General features: G+C 32.3%; 3 protein-coding genes across 6 annotated transcripts; 2 read left to right on the top strand and 1 right to left on the bottom strand.

The window, feature by feature from the left end:
• Positions 1-2,644: 2,644 nt before the first annotated feature.
• Positions 2,645-8,018, top strand: LOC137814690 (RNA-binding protein BRN1). Of its 3 annotated transcripts, none has more exons than XM_068617556.1 (9): positions 2,645-3,134; positions 3,245-3,327; positions 5,126-5,177; positions 5,310-5,435; positions 5,527-5,606; positions 6,705-6,884; positions 7,037-7,370; positions 7,534-7,677; positions 7,756-8,018. In XM_068617556.1, exons 1-9 carry the CDS (start codon positions 2,966-2,968, stop codon positions 7,881-7,883), a joined length of 1,296 nt encoding a protein of 431 aa, XP_068473657.1. In that variant the 5' UTR covers positions 2,645-2,965; the 3' UTR covers positions 7,884-8,018. The 3 variants fall into 3 exon arrangements, 2 of the variants coding, with proteins under 2 accessions (XP_068473657.1, XP_068473658.1); XR_016523366.1 differs by having other exon boundaries at positions 2,671-3,134; positions 6,011-6,884; XM_068617557.1 differs by having other exon boundaries at positions 2,841-3,134; positions 3,245-3,331.
• Positions 8,019-12,687: 4,669 nt separating this feature from the next.
• On the top strand, positions 12,688-13,878 carry LOC137816224 (uncharacterized). Of its 2 annotated transcripts, XR_016519221.1 has the most exons (2): positions 12,688-13,426; positions 13,636-13,878. XR_016519221.1 is itself a non-coding variant. In XM_068619300.2 (1 exon), exon 1 carries the CDS (start codon positions 12,925-12,927, stop codon positions 13,309-13,311), a length of 387 nt encoding a protein of 128 aa, XP_068475401.1. In that variant the 5' UTR covers positions 12,688-12,924; the 3' UTR covers positions 13,312-13,581. The 2 variants fall into 2 exon arrangements, 1 of the variants encoding a protein (XP_068475401.1); XM_068619300.2 differs by lacking the exon at positions 13,636-13,878 and having other exon boundaries at positions 12,688-13,581.
• Positions 13,879-15,996: 2,118 nt separating this feature from the next.
• Positions 15,997-19,268, bottom strand: LOC137814689 (rho GTPase-activating protein 2). Its single transcript, XM_068617555.2, has 4 exons — positions 18,603-19,268; positions 17,617-17,737; positions 17,157-17,507; positions 15,997-16,994 (listed from the first exon to the last, which is right to left on the bottom strand). Exons 1-4 carry the CDS (start codon positions 18,908-18,910, stop codon positions 16,362-16,364), a joined length of 1,413 nt encoding a protein of 470 aa, XP_068473656.1. The 5' UTR covers positions 18,911-19,268; the 3' UTR covers positions 15,997-16,361.
• Between the last annotated feature and the right edge of the window lie 1,212 nt (positions 19,269-20,480).

Raw genomic sequence — 20,480 nt, 5'->3', positions numbered from 1 at the left:
TAAATATATATAACAAAAAATAAATTTATAATTAAATAATATTAAAATATTAAAATAAAAAAAGTATTAAAAATTTAAATATAATTGTATAAAAAATTGGAGTTGTGAAGAGAAAGTAACAGTATCCATTGATACATCAAACATTTGCGCTGTGTTGGCGGGACAGTCTGGCTTCCTTATCTTTCAACCTCGTTTTTGTCGGTTACTACAATATTGCCCCTTCTTTCTTTCTTTTACCTTTCTACCCTTCACGAACAGCTCCCATATTCGTCCCCTTGTTTTGTTTCACATCACCATTTCTAGAAAAATTAACAATAATAATTATTATTATTATTCCACTCCAAAAATGTTAGGTATTAAAAGAGTATTATGATCTACTTAAATCAAGTCTCCAAATAAACTAAGCAGTCAACAAGTTTATTGAAAGACAACTATATTATCATGATTTTGTGAATAATTAACATAATACTTTTATAAAGTTACACATTAAGTAGATTTTCACACTACTAAATAAAAAGTTAAAACACATGACAATCTTGACGTCTATAAATTAAAAAATACATTCACATATAGAAAAAACTTTTTATAAATATTTTGATTTAGATATATGATAATCCTTTGTTATACCAATTACATATTATGTAAATTTATCCCATTTTATTTAATTTCACGTATAATAGACATGACAAACTACCCATAACATATTTATATTTATAATTGAACTATTTATAAAAGTAAAGAAAATTAAACACACTAGTTTATATACTTGGAGTTGTGGAAGAAGTAAGCAAATTCATCATGGCAATTGATCGAAGTTTGATATTATTAATGGAAGATCTTAATATAATTTGAGTTATTTCTTTTTATTTACTTAAAAATAAAGATTTTCATAATATATAAATAAATGAAAATTTTATATTACGAACTCATCTTGCAATGTTAAATTATATTTAAAATTTATTTTTTTATAGAGTTTATCATTATTACTACTATTAGATTACCATTAATATACAGTCTCACAAAATCTAAAAAAAATATATTAAAAATCTTACCTCGAATAATTTTTTTATAATATATAAATAAATACAAACTTTAAGTTGGTTCAAAATCTAAAATTTACTCACTAAATATTTTCTTTAATATCAACTGCTTTTCATGCAGAGTCAAAGGTTTAGAAGGCTTGAAGGTGATGACGGCCACCTATATATAGAATTTTACAGCATACGTGTGTGATGTGGTGTGAACTGTTCCTTCCATCACTCTTACGGCTGTAGTTGGATTTAGCTTCATGTGCTTTTCATCTATGATTGAAACTGGAAATTCGATAGTTTCATATGATTTTATGTTGGAAAAGAGAAACCTGATGTGATCATCGAAAGGGGAAACGTGCCAGACACTATCACTTCTTTCTGTTTAATAATACAATTCCGAAGATGAGGCTCAATTTATATCAACTTCCATGATCATTCAGAGGTTTCAAGCTAGGAACTGAGTACAAAAAAGTAAATAATATTTGGTAATTAAAGATTAATATTTTGGAACATGTACAGTTTGTTGCATGTGGGTAAGTAGTGCTACTATTAGTTTATTTTATCATTTCAAAATAATAATTTTACTTAAAGCAAAAATTTACCTTTTTTTCAAAACATTAAAATTGAATAGTGAAAGCTGCATTCACCAGCCAATAAACAGCAACAAATTAACATGGTTACATTGAAAGGGGAAAAAGACAAAACAAGTGTAAACAAACGGAACAATGAATAAGTCAAACGACATCGTGCATTCCCTGGTTATGCATTTGAATAAGATTGAATTGAATTGACATAATCACTTATTTCACCTTTTTCCAAAACTAAAACAAATTAAACATGTTCTTAATCGCTAGTAATACTTAAAAAGCAGATACAAATTTACGCAACAAACACGGAGATGAACAGGAAATTGGAACCTATGACCCGGTCACAAACATCACAAGTCAAACTACATTCACACACACAAACGACAGTCAACAAAAAACATTCAAGTTGCATCTGCTCACCCTAATCAATCACTACCACCCTACTCCCCAGTACTTTTTATTACTAATATATTCAAATTAAGTTCGTTTACTTTCAATAATTCAACCAACTTAGCTATAAAATTTCAAAATACCAAAAAAAAATTCATTACTCATCATTCTCAACAATATTTACTTTTCCTGTGAAGATAAATATTTCTAGTCTGATGTGGTGCATCAAATAAAGTACATGTAATCGCAATGGAAAAAATGAGATTCTGATGAAACCTACTTGCAAATGAAAAAGAAACCATGACTTAAGCATAAAAAAGAGAAGAATTGAAAAAAAAATACAAAATAAATTCTTATTTAATTCTATATACGAAAATAAATTACATAATATATATAAGAAAAAAATTAAGACTTAGATAAACAGAGAAAAGGAAAAAAATGTTAAATCAAACAAGTAAAATAATTTAAAACAAAACAGAAAATTTTAATAAATATGTTAATACTTTTTCTATATGCATTTTACATATTATAGTAATGTCTAGTAAAATAAAATTCTCTCTCAATAATCTGAATAACTTGATATGATTTTTATTTGTCTGAATTTATATAACCTTTTATTTTTGGTATAAAATAAAAGTGGAGAAATGAAGTGCATGGAAGACAGAAAGGCAGGGAGACAGGACTCCACTAGTAGTAGGAGTACCAGCTGTACGTAGTGGCAAAAGGGTAAATAGGGCGAGAAGCATGTCGTTGGTGGAAGGTTATAATAATTAAAATTGTATTTTATTATTATTATTATTATTATCGTAGTTTTATAGTTTATTTTATGGAAGAAATTGAAGATCGAAGTGGAAGTTTGGCATCTGAGTCCGGAATTGGGGTGTGAGGAAGCCAAAATTAGTTTGGTGAATCGAAATCTGAGAGTGAGAGAAAGAGAAAGACATTGATTGATTGGTAATGGCCGAAGGGAAGGAAGAGAGTAAATCTAGCGAAGAGAGCGTGAAGCTGTTCGTAGGGCAAGTGCCGAAGCACATGACCGAACCCGAACTCCTTGCAATGTTCAAGGAGTTCGCTCTCGTCGACGAGGTCAACATAATCAAGGACAAAGCAACTCGTGTTTCCCGAGGTACTTTTCCAACCTTGTATTCTTCGACATTATTGTTCTTTCTCTCTCTCTCTCTTCCTCGCCACCTGTCTCGCCTCCTTCCAACCCTAATTTTTGCGTTTCCCTCGCAGGTTGTTGTTTCGTCATTTGTCCCTCCAGGGAGGAGGCTGATAAGGCCGTCAATGCGTGTCACAATAAGAAGACGCTACCCGGGGTTGGTACTTGCTGCTAACTGCTTTTCTCTCTTTTTTTTTCTTTTTTAATTAATTAGATTAATAAATTTTATCTGTTCTTTCTTATGTGGTGGTGTTGAATGTGATGGATGGATTCTTTTTTGTGATGTGAATGAGTGCTGCTGCTATAGTAGTTATTGACGCTGACGAGTCTTTGTTAGGAATGAGTGTGTCTTAATTCGGCAAAAACATGTGTTTAATTTTAGCATTTTTTCGCGGTGGTACATACTATATTTGGGTAACCTAATCAACTTGCCCTTCACAGCTTATAAGTTATTTGCATTCTGCTGTTTTTCTCCTGCTCTATTCTATTTTTATGTTTCCATTTTCATGGAAATCAATTTTAGTTGCAATGCAAGCATTTATTTATTATTTAGGTCTGACATTTTTTAGTTTAAAAAGTGTCACTGCTATAGTATGCGTCATAAGCCTGAGATAAGTTATCCTGTGCTCATACAATATACTGTTTTACTTTTTTTCTGTTGTATTCTTAATGTATCTGTCAGCTTTAATATCATTGTGGCCTTAGGTTTTGACCCTTGTTAATATCTGGGAGTATAACAGAAATGAGAATAAAGGAATGAATATATAGTGAAATTTTATGAAGTATTTTTCACTAACATGATGTATCCATATGTTATACTTTTCAGTGTACATTTGACTAGTTGCATATTTTAATCAATTAATTAATCAATAGATGCGTTTCATGTAATGTGAGTGGATGCTTCACGTAATTTTTCTTTAATTTTCAAAGAAGTTAGACTTTGTAATTCTTTTCATCCTTTAAGGTTGAGAATTGAAGGATACTCGTGGTTTGAAAAATGATTTTCCTTTTATACACAATCTTTCTTGCTGTTCTCTGTATAATGTACCTGCCAAAAGGGTACAGTACTAAGCTTCTCGGAATATTTTGTATCTTCCAGTTCTTCTTCAATGGTATGGGTTCTCTGCAAAAGACACTTGAATAACTATATTGTCCTTGTAATAAGGGTAATAAATGTTAACATGAACAGGGTATTCTATCTCAATATTTTAGCTCCTTATATATAGATTTAGACGGGCCACAATGCTATGGGCTTTATCCATGTTTACTAAACTTACCCTTTTAAACACTTCATTAGTTTATCTTGATTGTCTTCCTTAATCTGCCATGCTTGGCTAGGCTGAGAACCTCTTGTCGATTGAATGGTTGGTAGACATTGGTTCAGAAGGCCATGATCCCCTCAGGGATACCTGGTATAATGAGTCCTATTGAGATTGAATGGAGAAAACCATTTAAATTGGAACATAGAAGTTAGAAACCTGCCCAGAAAAAAAGTAGATTGTAGAAGACTATGCAAATAGAAAGCAAATATGTAATAATGGAAGAAATAAAAAAATTCTAAAATTAAAGCGGAAATACTGTACTAAGTTGTTTGACAGAACTGTGGTTTGGAGAACAAGTACATTAGTTATGAATTTAGATTTTTGTAGTCATTTCAATAAAAATTTACTTTGATCGTGGCCTTTTTCTTTTGGCGATGCTTCTATTATTTTGGGGATTCTCTGACCTAGTGATTTATTTACTGGCAGATGTGCTTTTAATATAAAAATCCAGGCCTCTGTTTGCTTGATTAATTGTCTTTGTTGGTTGTTATTTAAATATACATTATGAAAAAGACTAAATACAATTGAAAATTTTGATTATCCATAGCAATATTGTAATGGAAAGTTATTGCTTTAGTAATATTCCCATTATGATATGGAACATAACATCCTGTTTTTGTGTGTCCCATTCAGGCATCCAGTCCATTACAAGTGAAGTATGCAGATGGCGAGTTGGAAAGATTAGGTATTAAATACTCTATTAAATTAAAGATTTTGTTCAGTTGATCAATTTCTGAGAATCATTTATGTGCCATAATTTGTTTGTTATATTGAGGTCAACCCTTGATGAGTAATTTTCTGCTTTCGTTGAATCTAGAACACAAACTCTTTATTGGCATGCTTCCAAAGAATGTTTCCGAAGTCGAAATATCTGCACTTTTCTCCAACTATGGAAATATAAAGGATTTACAGGTTTTAAGAGGTTCTCAGCAAACAAGTAAAGGTACTGATTTCATACCTTAATTCATCCTTTCATTTAGGGATTTGATGTTTCTTAACTGCAAAGTGTTATTTATAGTTGTATTTTGTGGTAGGTTGTGCATTTTTGAAGTATGAAACCAAAGATCAGGCTCTTGCTGCTTTGGAGGCAATCAATGGAAAGCATAAAATGGAGGTTGGTATTTATTTAAACCATCACCAAAAATTTTAACGCCATTTTTTGGTAGTAGTGCAGTTGTTCAAGCAATATGATGAATGTGTTTGAAAATTTCATCTATTGTATATTGTATTGAGGGAAGGAGAGTATTAAATTTTATGTAAAGGATGGAATTATATTGTTATCTGATTGATAACGTTCAGCTGTTTAGCTATTTAGTGGCACCACGTTAATTTTGCTGTTGGAATGTATGAGTAGATATGGCTTTAAAGCTGAAATACCAACTAGATGGCATGATAAATCATAGAAACATACAGACTATTTTAGATTCAATTACATGTTTTTGGTTCAATTTTGTGGTACAATGGAAAAGCGCATGCCTTTAAACTCAATTACAATTTAGTTGTAAATGGTGTTTGCAGTATTTTGGACCTTCAAGCGGCATTTGGCCACAAAATCCTGTTGGTGAGGGACGTGAACATTTAATCATGTGTCTCAGATTTCATTATAGATGCACAAATACTTCAAAAAAATTTATTGTTGTCTCGATTTGGAAATCTAAGACTGCCTTTGTTCCCTACATTGGTTTCCATAAGATAATGTTTCAGGCTAAAGCTTGACTCATTATTTATATAGCAGGCTCAAACTGGATCCAAGCTTAGAAAGGGGAACTCCAGCTATGGCTTGTTCAGCTCATAATGTGATTGCAATAAAATGTGCCCAAGCTGGATAAATCTCAAGATAGGGGATTGTTAAACATGCACAATTTCAGTCAACTTATATAATGTCAATGCGTACGAAACATAAAATATATATATTGCATGCTGGAGTTAAACTAGCATCTCATTTGTTTAGAACCAATTTTATGATTTACTGAAAAATCACATTTTTTCTTGGCAGCTAATCTTCAAGTGAGATTACCCATCAAATACTAAGCTTCATCTAGATACTTTATTTTGTATTTTGTTTGCATAGTGCCATAGTCATATGCTTCTGTTTGCTTGATAGGTACACTACTCATACATGTCAAAACATTATTGATATTGCTAACTTGACAAGTATGTCTATTCAGATAACTGGAATTTCAATGTTTGATGTTGCTTTTGTCTTCCATAGGGTTCAAGTGTCCCCTTAGTTGTTAAATGGGCTGATACTGAAAAGGAAAGGCAAGCTCGAAGAGCTCAGAAAGCACAGTCCCAAGCTTCTAATGCACCACACACTGATTCCCAGCACCCGTCATTGTTTGGAGCCTTGCCTATGAGTTATGTTCCTCCATATAATGGATATGGTTATCAGGTTAGTTCTAACAAGACTATTTTATAGCATATTTCTTTAATTCTTGTAATTTATTGTCTTCAAATCCGAAACCATCACATCTGTGTATTATTGTTAGTTCCCATGCCTAACTTGATGAGATATGTGTGATGATAACCGTTTTCTCTTGATAGGCTCCTGGAGGTTATGGGCTCATGCCCTATCGCATGCCACCGATGCAGAGTCAACACGGTTTCCATAATATGATGCCCCACATGAATCAAGGAAATGCATTACGGCCTGATCTTGGCCCTAATATGAACCCTAGAAATTATCATGTGGCTCCTGCAAGTTATGTTGGTTCTTATCCTGCTGTAACAGGTCCACAACATCCCATGGCATATCCTACAGGAATGATTAGTCCAAGGCCCATGAATGCTTCTCCTGGTTCTGTTTCACCTGCTAGTGGAAATAACAACTCTGCTGCATCTTCAGGTGGCAGCAAAAATTCTGGGGGTCAGGTTGAAGGTTGTTATCTATATCCTATATGTGCTTGGGTATAAAATGATTGTGTTCGTTTATGCTGAATGCATGTATATTTAATTATTTGTTTTACTGTCACTCTTTCCTTACAAAAAGAAAGGTTACTTTGATAACTGTATTTCTACTTATTATTCTATTTCTGACTTAGGACCACCTGGTGCCAACCTATTTATTTATCACATACCTCAAGAATTTGGAGATCAAGAGCTTGCTGATGCTTTTCAACCATTCGGTATAGTCTTGAGTGCTAAAGTTTTTGTGGATAAAGCAACTGGTGCTAGCAAATGTTTTGGTAAGCGTATGCTCCATTTATTAAATAAATTTGATGGGTTTTGTGCTGAGCTTGTGTGTGATGAGCTCGAATTTGCAGGGTTTGTAAGTTATGATTCCCCAGAGGCTGCTCAATCTGCCATCAGTATGATGAATGGATTCCAATTAGGAGGTAAGAAGTTAAAGGTCCAGCTTAAGAGGGATAACAAACAGGGTAAACCTTACTGATGAAGCTGAACAATGGACTTTTGTACAATTCACATTGTAATTCATGACCCATCTGATGTTAATACAATTTGTAATTTTCTGTAACATGAAAGTTCAATTGCACATTGATTATTAATTTATTGATTTTTCCCTCAACGTCCCTTGATTGTATTATCCTTTATAGTTTCATCCAATTCCATGTCCAGGATGAGAGGATAACTTCAAATTTTTTTTTCTCAGATATTAACCAGATTTTCAGGTTTAACATATATTTTCTGAGTACAATTGTACATGTAGTAAGGAAATCTTGTTTACCCTAGCTTCTGTGAACAACATTGATGTATTCTCAAATAAAAGGTAGCATGTGACAGGTAAAATAAGTTGTACTGATAGATTAATTACCTGTTTAATTTTTTGTAACACAATTTGAGAATTAAGTATGCTATTTCAAGGAGCATACAGCAATATATGGCACATCAATTACTTCCGTTGAGAATGGGCAGTGACAAAAGTAGACGGTAGTCTTTGGTTATTAGATTAAAATGGTGGCCAATAGATGCAGAATTAAACTCATGATGTATCTGATTTTTAATTTATGCATGTGCTATTTACAGTTTATGGCTAAAGTTTATTTATGTATTTATTTTTTAAAAGTGTTTATGAATATTTATATAGTCAGACTTGTTATGTATTTTTAAGAGTGCGTTTACATAAAATGTGTTATGAAAATAATTTTTCAGAATGAGAGCGAATTAAATGAAATATTTGATTATTTCACCTATTTGATTGGAGAGTAGGAAGAATTTTGATGGGATGTAGGAAGAAACACCCATATAGGTTTAAATGCAGCCCAAGAAAGTATGTGATGAGTTGTGTAGCATTTATTAGGCTTTTACTTCTACACCACCATATTTTGAACCTGCACCCCCATAAATTTTAAAATCACTATTTTATGGTTTTTCATGGATAGGGTGTAATTTCTTTCATATATTATCGTTCTTCATTTATACGACTTTAGGTCAGAAAGATTTTCACGTAGCAGTCGTACCACAACAAAATAATTTTGATTAAATATAAAATTATATTTTAAGTGAAATTGTACATGATCTACAAGACTTTCAGTGTAAAATAATTTCAATTTACACTAAAATAATAAAATCTCACAAGAATCCAAGACCGAAATTATAGTTTTAACAAGATATTGAGAAAAAAATAAACGAATAAAAGTACTAAAATTGTAGTAAAATATGAAACCAAAAATATAATTAAGCTTACTTGAGATGAGGAAACTCTATTTCATTGGATACCTTATATTTTCTAATTATTCTTTCTATCAACAAAATTTTAAAAAATAATAAAAAATAACTATCATTTTTTTATTTTAATTTAATAAACTTAATAAAATACATACTTTTTTAATTATATAATGAAATATTTGGACAAATGTTTGATTTTTTAATATGAAATATCAATGAATAGCAATGAAAATTAGAAATCATTAACTGGCACTTAGCTATTTTATTCGTTCTAACTTAATGCCTATTTTATTCCTTTATAAATATTTCTATTTTTCTTTTAAGTAAAGTTAATAATACTATGTAATGTGGTGAAAGTAATTCTCATACATAACTTCTTTCAAACAACAATAATTTTCTTAGAGCAAGATATGAAAAAGAAAGTTTTAATTAAGCACTTCTCCATGACTGAGAGTATAATTTACTCTTAATTATAATTATAAGCATACGCATATGCATTATATTTTAAGCATGATATGAAGATATAAACTTGTTTGAGAGATATTAAGTTTTGGTGATGGGAATGAGAATTGGAGGCAGGTTTCATAGATGTATGCTGGCTGCCTAGTGCATTAACAAAAGTCAAACTTTCTCATTATCATAACTGTCCTTTCTTTTTCTTCTAATACAAGTAGCCTCTCACCAACCATGCTCCATTTTTTTTCTAACTTGATTCAATGACCATGCCATGTTTCTTATCTCATATTTTACTAAAATATGTTATTAACAACAAAGTAATAAATTCACAACTAAAAAAATAAAACAAACAATAAATAATAATGTATTCTTATTAAAATAGAAAGAACAACAAAAATTCTCTTCATCAATATATTCTCTTGAAAATATAAAGGTTAACTATAAAGAAAATCTTAAAAGAAAAAATAATTTTTTTAATTTTTCTCTTAAACACTAAAACACTGTAAAACAAAGGTATAATTAAATTTTGGTCTCAACATTAAGGGTCAATAGTCAATTTCGTCCTAATTGTTTTAAAAAATATGCAATTTGGTCCATTTTGTTAGATTGGCAGGAAGAACACTAACTAGTAATCATATGGCACACAGAGTGACAGTTTTATGCATACATGGATTGTGCAGTTGTTAGGTACACATGAGACACATGATGTATATTAAATTTTCTGATGTGGAAGTGCAAATGTTTAGGGTTTAGGGTTACATTTGTCCCTTTTAAGTATGTTGGGATGGATTTTGTCCCCTGCATTGAGTGATTCTTTGAAGTTGTTTTGTGGAGCAATTAGGGATTTGCTTCAATGTGTAAGAATGTCTTATCAATCTTCATCATCATGTAGTTGTAGTTGTAATGGATGCGATCTACATAAACACTGTAAATCTAATCATGGTGGTGTGAGCTGGAGTGCTTTCTTTGCACCCATTTGTGATTGTGGAGATTTACATTGCTACACAAAACAACTTGAACACAGTGAAATTTGATGAGTGTAGGAAGAAATTTGATGCGATATGGAAAGAAACACCCTAATAAAAATTACAAAATTGTCTTCGTTACCTTTTGTTTTCTATATACATTACAAGTGTATTAATATTTTTTTATTTTTAATAAAATTTAATTTTTTTATGTGGGATGGTCTGCAAGCCCGTGGGTCATCCCTTCCCAGGACGACCTAATATGGGACAGGGCGGGTCAATGTGGGACGAACCAATACGAGACAAGTTAACCTGTATTACCAATTGTAGTAACATGTTTGAAAGCAGACGTGACCATAAGCTTCGAACGCTCTTTTTCAACTATGTTGAAAATTTTCATTAGATTGTTGATGCAATATGACACTAATGTGTATTTACTCATTTAATGAACATAGAGTTTTCTTTTCAAGCATAATCTTATGCGAAGTAACTTAACCTTTTATCTTTTATAATTTGATGAGAGTGTTCCAAATGTCTTTCCCAATATTCTTATCTGCAGTGCTAGAAAAAACTGCATCTACCATTATTAAGTGAAAATTTGTTGTCATTAATTTTTTCAATCTTTAACCTGTAATGACAACAAATTATTCTTCAACTTATGCATTTTTCACTATAATAATATTTTCTACTGGAACTAATGATGATAAAATTAACTAGTACACCGAGAAAGTTCTCTAGAAAGAGAGACAATCATTAACGGACACACTTCAAAACCAGGTCTTCTCTTTCACAAAACTTTTCTAGACATGCATTTTCACAATGAATAAAAATAATTCTTTTCTGGTGAGAAAGATTATACTAATTGTAATCACATAGATTTTTTGTCTACATTGTAACTCACAACTAAGATAAAAAATGAAAAAAAGAATAAAATAAACAATAATATAATTTTACTAAAATAAAAGAAAATTACAATACTTCTAAAACAATAATACTCTCCCTTAAAAATGGAAAAAAAAAATATTAGGAAACAATAGAGGAGGAAAAATTTTCCTTAATCTGAAACTTCTCTTACAAAATACTCAACAACACATAAAAGGAGAAAAAAATAAAAATAATAAATATATAGAATATATAATATAATAATAGATAAGAGATAAAAACAAAGAAGAGATATATAATAGATGTTTTTCATAAAAAGGTGTACATATTTAATTTTTTCTTTAGATGTTTTTTTAAAGATTTAGAAAAGGTTGAATATCTCTTTTACTTGTAATAGTAAAAATCTGAAAGTAGCACGTGTGATGCAAGCATGACAACTGGAATATCGCAACTTAATTGAGAGAAGTGGAAGAACTCAACGGTGATGATTTATTTAACAGTTTGTAGGTGAAGCTCAATTGTTCACCGTGACGTGAATCACATGCTGACGCTGTCTTTCTTTTACCTTTGTTTTGTTTTTGTAAATGACCAAATATTTTTCTAAGTTGGCTGCCTCAAGTTTCATGCACCCCATCACGTTTCTCTTCTCATATATATTATCAAATACGATACATTAATAATTCATATTTTTTATACTATTATATTATAACTCTTAATATTATTATTTTAATATTTTAATATTATTTAATTATAAATTTATTTTTTATTATATATATTTATATCTAACTTCATCACATATACAACTCTAATCATTGTCAAAATATAATTTCTTTATCAAGCACCCAACTATTCAGATTTTCATACCAACCTAAGTTTGGAGAATGTCGCAAATAACTTAATGCTTCTTGCTTGCCTTAATTAATCATACCTTAGTTTTTAAACTTCATAACCGAAAAGACAAACAAAATTTGTCTACAAGTGAGTTTATGAAATTTCCAACACTTAAGAATAAAATAAAACAATTTTATAAAAAAAGTCATACATGGAATTGATTTCACTAGAGCCATGAATTTTGACACCTAGAGGCAAGTAGAGTCAAAGGCTAGCTTTGAGGGTTTAAGATCTTTTGTACTAAAATAGAAAAACAAACGTGGCTATTAAGATAGTTCCCATTTATGTTTCATTGTCTTAAATTTGTTCTAGAAGAGTGTTGAAACATGTCCTTATTGCAATGGTATCACTCTAGAAGACCATGACAAATCTGAGGCAAATCCTTCTCCTTTGGAGTAATGAGAATTGACCGGTTCCATATGTTAGAGGCCAAGTCTTAGAAAGATTGCCCCGTCAGTGTCACAAAAAAGTATCCAACAAGACACCACAACTTCTTTCAATCTCACTATTATTTGAGTGGCTTGGAGATGCCCTTGTACTGTGTTGGGTGCAACACTTGCAGAGTTTCAACGCATTAAAACCAAATCGTTGCTTCTTGTTCATACAAGGTCCATGGACATGAACAACCCTTTTGATGTCCCTTCTAATTACATGCTTCTTGAGGCCAGTGGTGACTCTGAAACTGATTGTAGCCCCACTATGGAAGAACATGGTTGTGAAATTGACAGAGAAGAGGATGATGCTCTATCCTGCATCTACGATAGTTCTGAGACGTGTAATGCTGCTGAGATCAATGGAAACGAGTTTTGGAATAATGATCATGTAGATGATGTTGGAGATGAGAAGAAATTTGAGGTTCATGGAACATCATATTGTGATGATGGTGATGATGAGATGCAAGAACACCAGAAGTCCTGTGTGTCTGATGAGTTGGGCCATGAATTGGTGGATGAGATGGAAAGGAACAGGAGGTTCTGGGAAGCTTGCTTGGCATCGTGACTATGTTTGAGGGAGTTTTTTCCTTTTTCTGAATCACACTGCTCTGGCTTCAAGAACATTCATACAAGCATAGGGGCTTAGCTTCACCACTATTTATTCCTTTTTAGCTAAATGGGTCTGTTAAACTTATCTAAAAGATAAAAGCTTTCAATTGTATATGTATCTATGCCTAAACTGCTTTGTTCAGTTTCAAACCACGTTTACTTGTATAAATCATTGATCCTTGCATTTCACACTATTCAACTGTTACCATTTCTTATTATAGCTTAATCATACAGTAATCTTGTTACAGAATTTATTGATTCAGTTATCTTTGAAATTCAGATGATCAGATACAATGGTTAAGGAGATTCAGGGAAATTCTGTTCTGCGAAATACTGTTTCAGACTTTTAGCTGTGAAAGCATGGTTCATGAGTTCAACAGGCTTAATGGAGAGGAAAGTATTTTGGTTTTGTTTAGGTCCACTGATTGAAAATGCTAGCATCTTGATGAATTTCTGAAGTTTGAATGAATAATAAATGCAATGCAACATGTGATCTTGTGAATAATTGAACATCAATTACGGTCCAACTGAGTTAAGTATTTTATTAGTAGTACCAGGTATTATGGAGCATTCAAATTTCAGACATTTTCAAATAGTTTTATGGTCAAATTTCACACTTTTTTGGTCAAGTTGATGGACTTTCATGAATTGGGAATAATAATTTCAACATAACATGTTATCTTCGGACTAATTGAACATCAATTGTTGTGGACTCAGAGTTTAGCATTATAATATTATTATTACTTGGTATTGTGAAATATTAATTTCACCCAACATTAAATACCATTTTGTCTTTAAACGTAAAAAACAAAAGAATATGGTGAAGGCAAGGATCTTTAAAAAAATGTTGCTTTCGTAATGTTTCTTCCAAGAGAAAGATTTTTTTTTTAATATAGTCTTTACATCATTTAAGAAACTTAAGAATTGAAACTAATGATTAGTTTATATATATATATATATATATATATATATATATATATTTATTTTTTATTTTTTATTTTTTTTTCTTTAATCTATAAGATGTTTTTTAAGGATAAAACCTTGATGAAACTTCAAACTTCAAAACAAACTATACATCAAATAATATCTCAACAGAGTTGAGATCGGGACATCGACGCCGTATGTGGAATATTCATCTTTGATGAATGAACTAGATATTTCAAAAGTGTTCGAAACTTTGATTAGTAATGAATTGAGACTTATTTATTCTAATTCTAGTGTTGATAAGATTATTTCTAAAATTGATTATCAATTTTGTAAATTTTGGTTGAGATAGATGATATATTTATGAATTTAGTGGTTAAGATTAACCATGTAAATATATTGGTAACCAAAAAAAATTGTAATAAATTCATTGCTTTTAATTATAGTATCGGTACATATTATTCTTTTTTTTTCTTTTTTATATATTGTAATAAGAAATTAAATAATTTTCTCAATTCTAATAAAATAGTTAGAAAAAAATTATTTTATCTTTTTTTTTAATTTCAACTCAGAATAAATAGACAAGTGTAAATTAATTAAATTTAAGTGGAAACTAATAAATATTTTTACAAAAATAATCACTATTATATTGAATTTTGCAAACAATGAAAAAAATAAAACAAAAATCTATTAAAAATATGATTATCGAAATGGAAAAACAGGAGTATATTATTTAAAGTCAATCAACTTAGTCAACCTTTACATGATACATGATTAAACATTATTAAATATTTTATCTTAAATTTAAAAACTTAAATATATGTCACTTTAAAGATTACTTTGGAGAATAGAATGGGTGATGATGGTCCATTGCCGCCTAATATTTTTTTTCAACTTATGAGTAATGATGAGATAATAATAATGTAAAAAATCATTTAAGTAAATCCTTTTCTTTGTATTTATCGAAAGGTTTATAGGTAAGAGACATTGGATCATGGCACACACACATATATATCAGAAATTACCAAAGTAGTAAGTAAACTCATGGGTTAGATCATACCAGAATTGTTGATGAAGATAAAATGATGAGCTTTGTTAGATCTTGCATACTACTGCTACATTACGTAAGGAATATGTCTGAAGTCAATGATAGAAGATGGGGTATCACTTTTGGGCACCAAAACAATATTAGTATCATTTATAGAACAAAAAAATTCACCCAAATGTAGCAATTGTGTACATGCATTAGAAATATCCTCACCACAAACTTTCCACCTTTCATAATCACCATATATAGATGTAAATAAATTTCGAAAGTAATCATCTGCAATATCACGCAAACCCCTGATCTTGAACATAATTATTACGGGCATCTAGCAACTTTTGCATTCGATTTTGTCTTCGTCTAGCAGAAAAACTGTGTATTTGAATCACCATCACGTAGCCAAAATAAATCTTAGACCTTTGCTTCCAGTTTTGTTCTTAAGAGCACCAAACCCACATTCAACTGACTCAACATCGAACCTCCTCTACTCCTCCAGTTTCTGACAATGTGAGTTGAAATTTCTACCCTAAGCATTCAAAATAAACACAATAGGAGTATGATCTGAAATGGGTGCCAAGGCATTAACTAAATGAACATGGTCCTGTGTCGAATTAACCTCTTTGAGATATTGAATAGTGTAGGATTCTAATCTCGATACAGTCGTGAAAGGAGTTCAACATTTAACTACGAGTAATGTTACATTACCAACAAATTTTGATCATGCACAAATACAAACAAAGCAAGCACCATTTCTTGCTGATCCAATCTCCCTATTCCCTAACAAATTCATCAATGCATTCATTCAACACTACCTGTTTAAAATTTGAAAATACACTTGGCTACTCCTTAGATTCTCATCCAATCTAGTAGTGGGACATAGAGAATCAGAATCAGGTCAAATTCAGCCCTAAACTGAACATAACCACTGCCCACATTCCACAACGAAACACCCGTGTACCAATTAACCCTGCTTGTAGGGACAAAATATAAGACAAGGTACTTAAACACCGCTAAAAAAGTTAAAATACACTGAGTTCTTAACTAGATGCAAACAGTGGAACTAGAGAACCAGGATCTGTAAATTTATCGATCATCTCCACGTCATTGGTGCTTGTGCTTCCCATTGATGAACTACTTGTGTCAGCATTTGATTCCTCGGCAGTAAGAGTTGTTCTTGAGTCATCTTCGGAAGAGGAACTTGAGCAGGAATTCTCAGTTTTGATATCAGTAAATGATAAAGCAGATTCCAAGTTATAGACAGAAAAACTCTTGGGGCTCTCTAACTTCTCTTGCAAATACCCTACAGGTTCTTCCGATAATCTTTTTGTTTTCTCATCCAAACGTTTCAAGAAGCATTCCACTATCTCACTTACTGATGATGCATCACCCTCCCCGTCCTCTTCACTGGTAGGACTATAGTTAACATCATTATGATCATCATCATCATCTTCTTCTTCTGACTTGGTCTCTCTCAATTCATCACCACTAGTATCCATTTCTTGCTGACTATCATAGTCATCCTCTGATTGGCGATCAGATGAACGAAATGACATAGGCGAATATCCTCCTTCGGCTGTTTCTTCACGTTTTCTAAGTGTCTTCAGTATTAGGGTCTTCAGTAAATTCATCACTTGGACCGCATGCATCAGAGCAGTTAATGGATCAGACATCTGTTTCAGGAGACAAAAGTAAAAAATGGAATTTAGAATACTAGGTTTCCAGTTTGCATGCTAATGGAAACAACATAAATTATTTTGTTAAGCATGAATGACTTGTTAATTATAAAAATTAATGATTTAGATTTTAAAATGAAAAGGTGTATGGAAACATACCTGAGTCATATTTGGAGCAAAAACCATTGCAATGTTTCTTGCATCCATTTTGTTGTAATCCTCTTCAGCTACAACATCAGCCATGAGATCAATAGCCCAGTTGAGCAAGGCTGACTCAGTTGGTTTTAGCTGCTTCACAAGCTGAACAGACTCTTCTTCTGTGTTGCACTCAAGAACTTGCTCAGGGGAAAGTCCATCTAGCACTCCTGAAGGAAGCTCTCTGAACCATGCTTTGATTAGGCCTGCCAAGCAGTGGACATCAATGTCATCAGGCACAATACCCTTATTCAACTGCTCCCTTAAATGCTCCTCTTCACTGTTCTCTGGATTTATGCGAAATATACCTTCAGCCTGAAAATTCATCGAGAAGAGACCACACAAATGACAGTCAATGATCCAACCTCGCAAGGTCTTTGTCAATGGTCCAAATGGCAAAGCATATCATAAATTTGGTACCTACCTTTAAGCCACCCTGTGAGTATAATCGCTCTTGCATTAGCAGTAGAATAGTGGGAACACTGTTTCCTTTTGAATCATAGGAACACTGCATTGATTCTGCTGAGACGCCAAACACACTAACACTGCAAGTGTTGACGTTGGCAAATCACATCAGCATACGGATAAAGATATATAATCTGGCTATAGTTGGGATTTATCAAAAAATTATAGGGCGAAGAAAACAGATATGATTCAATAACTGTTTTAAAAATTCAATTGCAACAATTGGAGTTTGACAAAAACACGTAATCGACGTGAACCCCAGATCAAACACTCTCAGGCTCCCCACTTTGCAATTACACAAAAACAAAGAAACTTGCTTCAAACCACGCCGCACAAACGGCTTGATTGCATTTTACAAAAGTACCGAAAAGCCTGAGAAAAAATAGGACAGCTTTTAAATCCTACATTACCGTTAGGTATTTTTTTCAGCAAATAAAGGCAAACCTTAATTCGCTTTTAAATGCAACTATAATAAAGGTAAAGCTTAATCTCCTTTTGAATGCAACTATCTAACTTTTTAGTTTTATATCCTCCTTCTTCCACTTTTCTCCCACGCAACGGACAAAAATCCTTACTGAAGAATATTAACGTACATTCCTCCGTCAAAACACACACACACACTAGAAATGTAGAAGGGTTTATGGCCATAAAACTCTCCACTTCATAAAATCCGAACAAAGTGGATAATTTTCCAGCTTAATCTGTCAATTTTGCAGTTTGGCAAAATACTCCAAAGGAAAACTTCTCCGCACAAAACAGTTACACCGATTTGAACAGGATTATTTTCAGGGAAAAAAACGCAACTTTTGAAAGAGAAAAACTACTTGCTCACATAAAAACAGACCCACCAACAACAAAATCTCTGAGCACCAAAAATGAAACAAAAGAAATAATCTTGGAGCATTTTTAGCAAACCCCATTTTAAACAAGCGAAGAAAGGAGTACCTAGCACTGGGAACAGGAGCGGGGACATGAACCTCCAACTCAAGAGGAAGACCCAGAAACCCATTGAAGCGATCGAAAGTGACATGACTAACATGCTTGACGTTTGTGGGCCATCCGATCTCCATGGGGTGATGGACAGCGGAGATTACATCGTCGGGACTGTCCACACTGCACGCCACCATCGATTTCCTCAGCGCCGCCAACAGAAGCGCAACAGGCGACGCCGGGTTTTGGTCCTCTTCGCCGCCTCTCCGCCCCTTCCCACCACCGCATCCGCCAACGCTGGTGACCACGACCTGCCCCGTCATCCTTATCTTCTTCCACAGAAAACAAACACAAACGACTCTATCTATGCGTCTCTGGGTGCACGAGTGGAGAGAGATTTTTCTTGTTTTTTGTTTGTGTTTATTGGGAGGTGGGAATGGAGACAGATTTGAAATTTGAGGATGAGTTTGGCAATGCGAGTTTTGTTGTGTTGCATTGAAGTTGTTTGCTAGTTATGTTATGTTATGTATGTATTTCCGAACTTTGAACCTCAACGGCCACTCGTTTCAAATTTTGTTTCAGACTTTATCTACCCTTTTCTCTCTCCTTTTTCACCTCACTGTCCGTACTATTAACACCACATGCCACCACACATTATTAACTGCATCTTCCTCTTTAATCAATTCTCACATTGCTCTACACCATCCTTATTACTTCCCATTATCATTATTAATTGTAAAATTAATATTAACACTGTTTAACATTTAAACGCTCTTAAAAAAAACTCAGCAATAAATGTTAAAAAAACGAATTTTTAAGTACGGGCTATTTAGTTCCATTATTACACTGTAAAAAGGGGGCAATTTTGAATAATGGGCTATTTTGTTTTCTTTCGCCTTTCATTTTAGTATAATCATGAACAAAAGAAATATTTTTAAAAACTGAGTGGTTCTTTTTGTTTTGTTACCACTGTGACAAACAAATGCAGTTCGATTCTTAAATAATCTAAGGTAATCGTTTGTTAAACTGTTAAATCTTAAAACGGCAGAACCGTTTATTTAGAATATCGGAATAGTATATTCTTGTAGAAACAATTTATGTTGAACGAAAGTGCCACCATAAAGGACAATAATACGTTGGCGATAAAGTTTTTATCATGAAAAAGTGATCTTATTATTTGCTTCTTGTGTGTGCGAGTCAGCTAAATAAAACAACACACTCATTTGTGAAATTAAGACATCTTCGAGTTTGGACATCAAATCAAATCTATAAACTCGGTTTCATTTAATGCACGAATAATGACTTGTGGTGATTTGATCTGTTTATGGAAATTGTGAAAAATTAGAATCTACGAACATCTACTTTAGTTGGTTGATGAAACTAGGACAATTCACCAAATTCCAATGATCCATATAAAATTCGAATTTTATGGAAGACCGTTGCAAAAGAATATGATCCTTCTTTTATGAACATTTTCAATTGTTATGTAGGATCATCAACTTTTGTATCTCCAACTGCTATGGATCCTTTTTGCCTCATTCTAATTGCTTTATGAGAAACGGGATGCACAAGTAAAATGTATACGTTACAACCTTTACAAAGGAAATAAGTAGAAAAAAAAATATTTCATATTTTACATAATTATTTTCCTTTTATTTTATTATTGTTGTTATTTTGTGGGATACCCCAATGTTGGGTAATTGTGGAGCCATATGGGTGAGATAGATTAACATGGGATTGCGATGAGACTCTTAAAGACTGACATGGAAAGGGCCATTGATAGGGCACAATTCAATGGTAGCATTTTTAGGAATTCAACTCATCTATCATATTGGAGAATCAACACCCAAAAAAAGAAAAACTCATTTATGGTTTCTAACATATTCACTATTC

Source organism: Phaseolus vulgaris, chromosome 1, assembly GCF_051622355.1.
Source record: "Phaseolus vulgaris cultivar YP4 chromosome 1, ASM5162235v1, whole genome shotgun sequence".
NCBI lineage: Eukaryota > Viridiplantae > Streptophyta > Magnoliopsida > Fabales > Fabaceae > Phaseolus > Phaseolus vulgaris.
The sequence above is the reverse complement of the archived record's forward strand: the minus strand, read 5'-3'. Positions and strand labels throughout refer to the sequence as shown.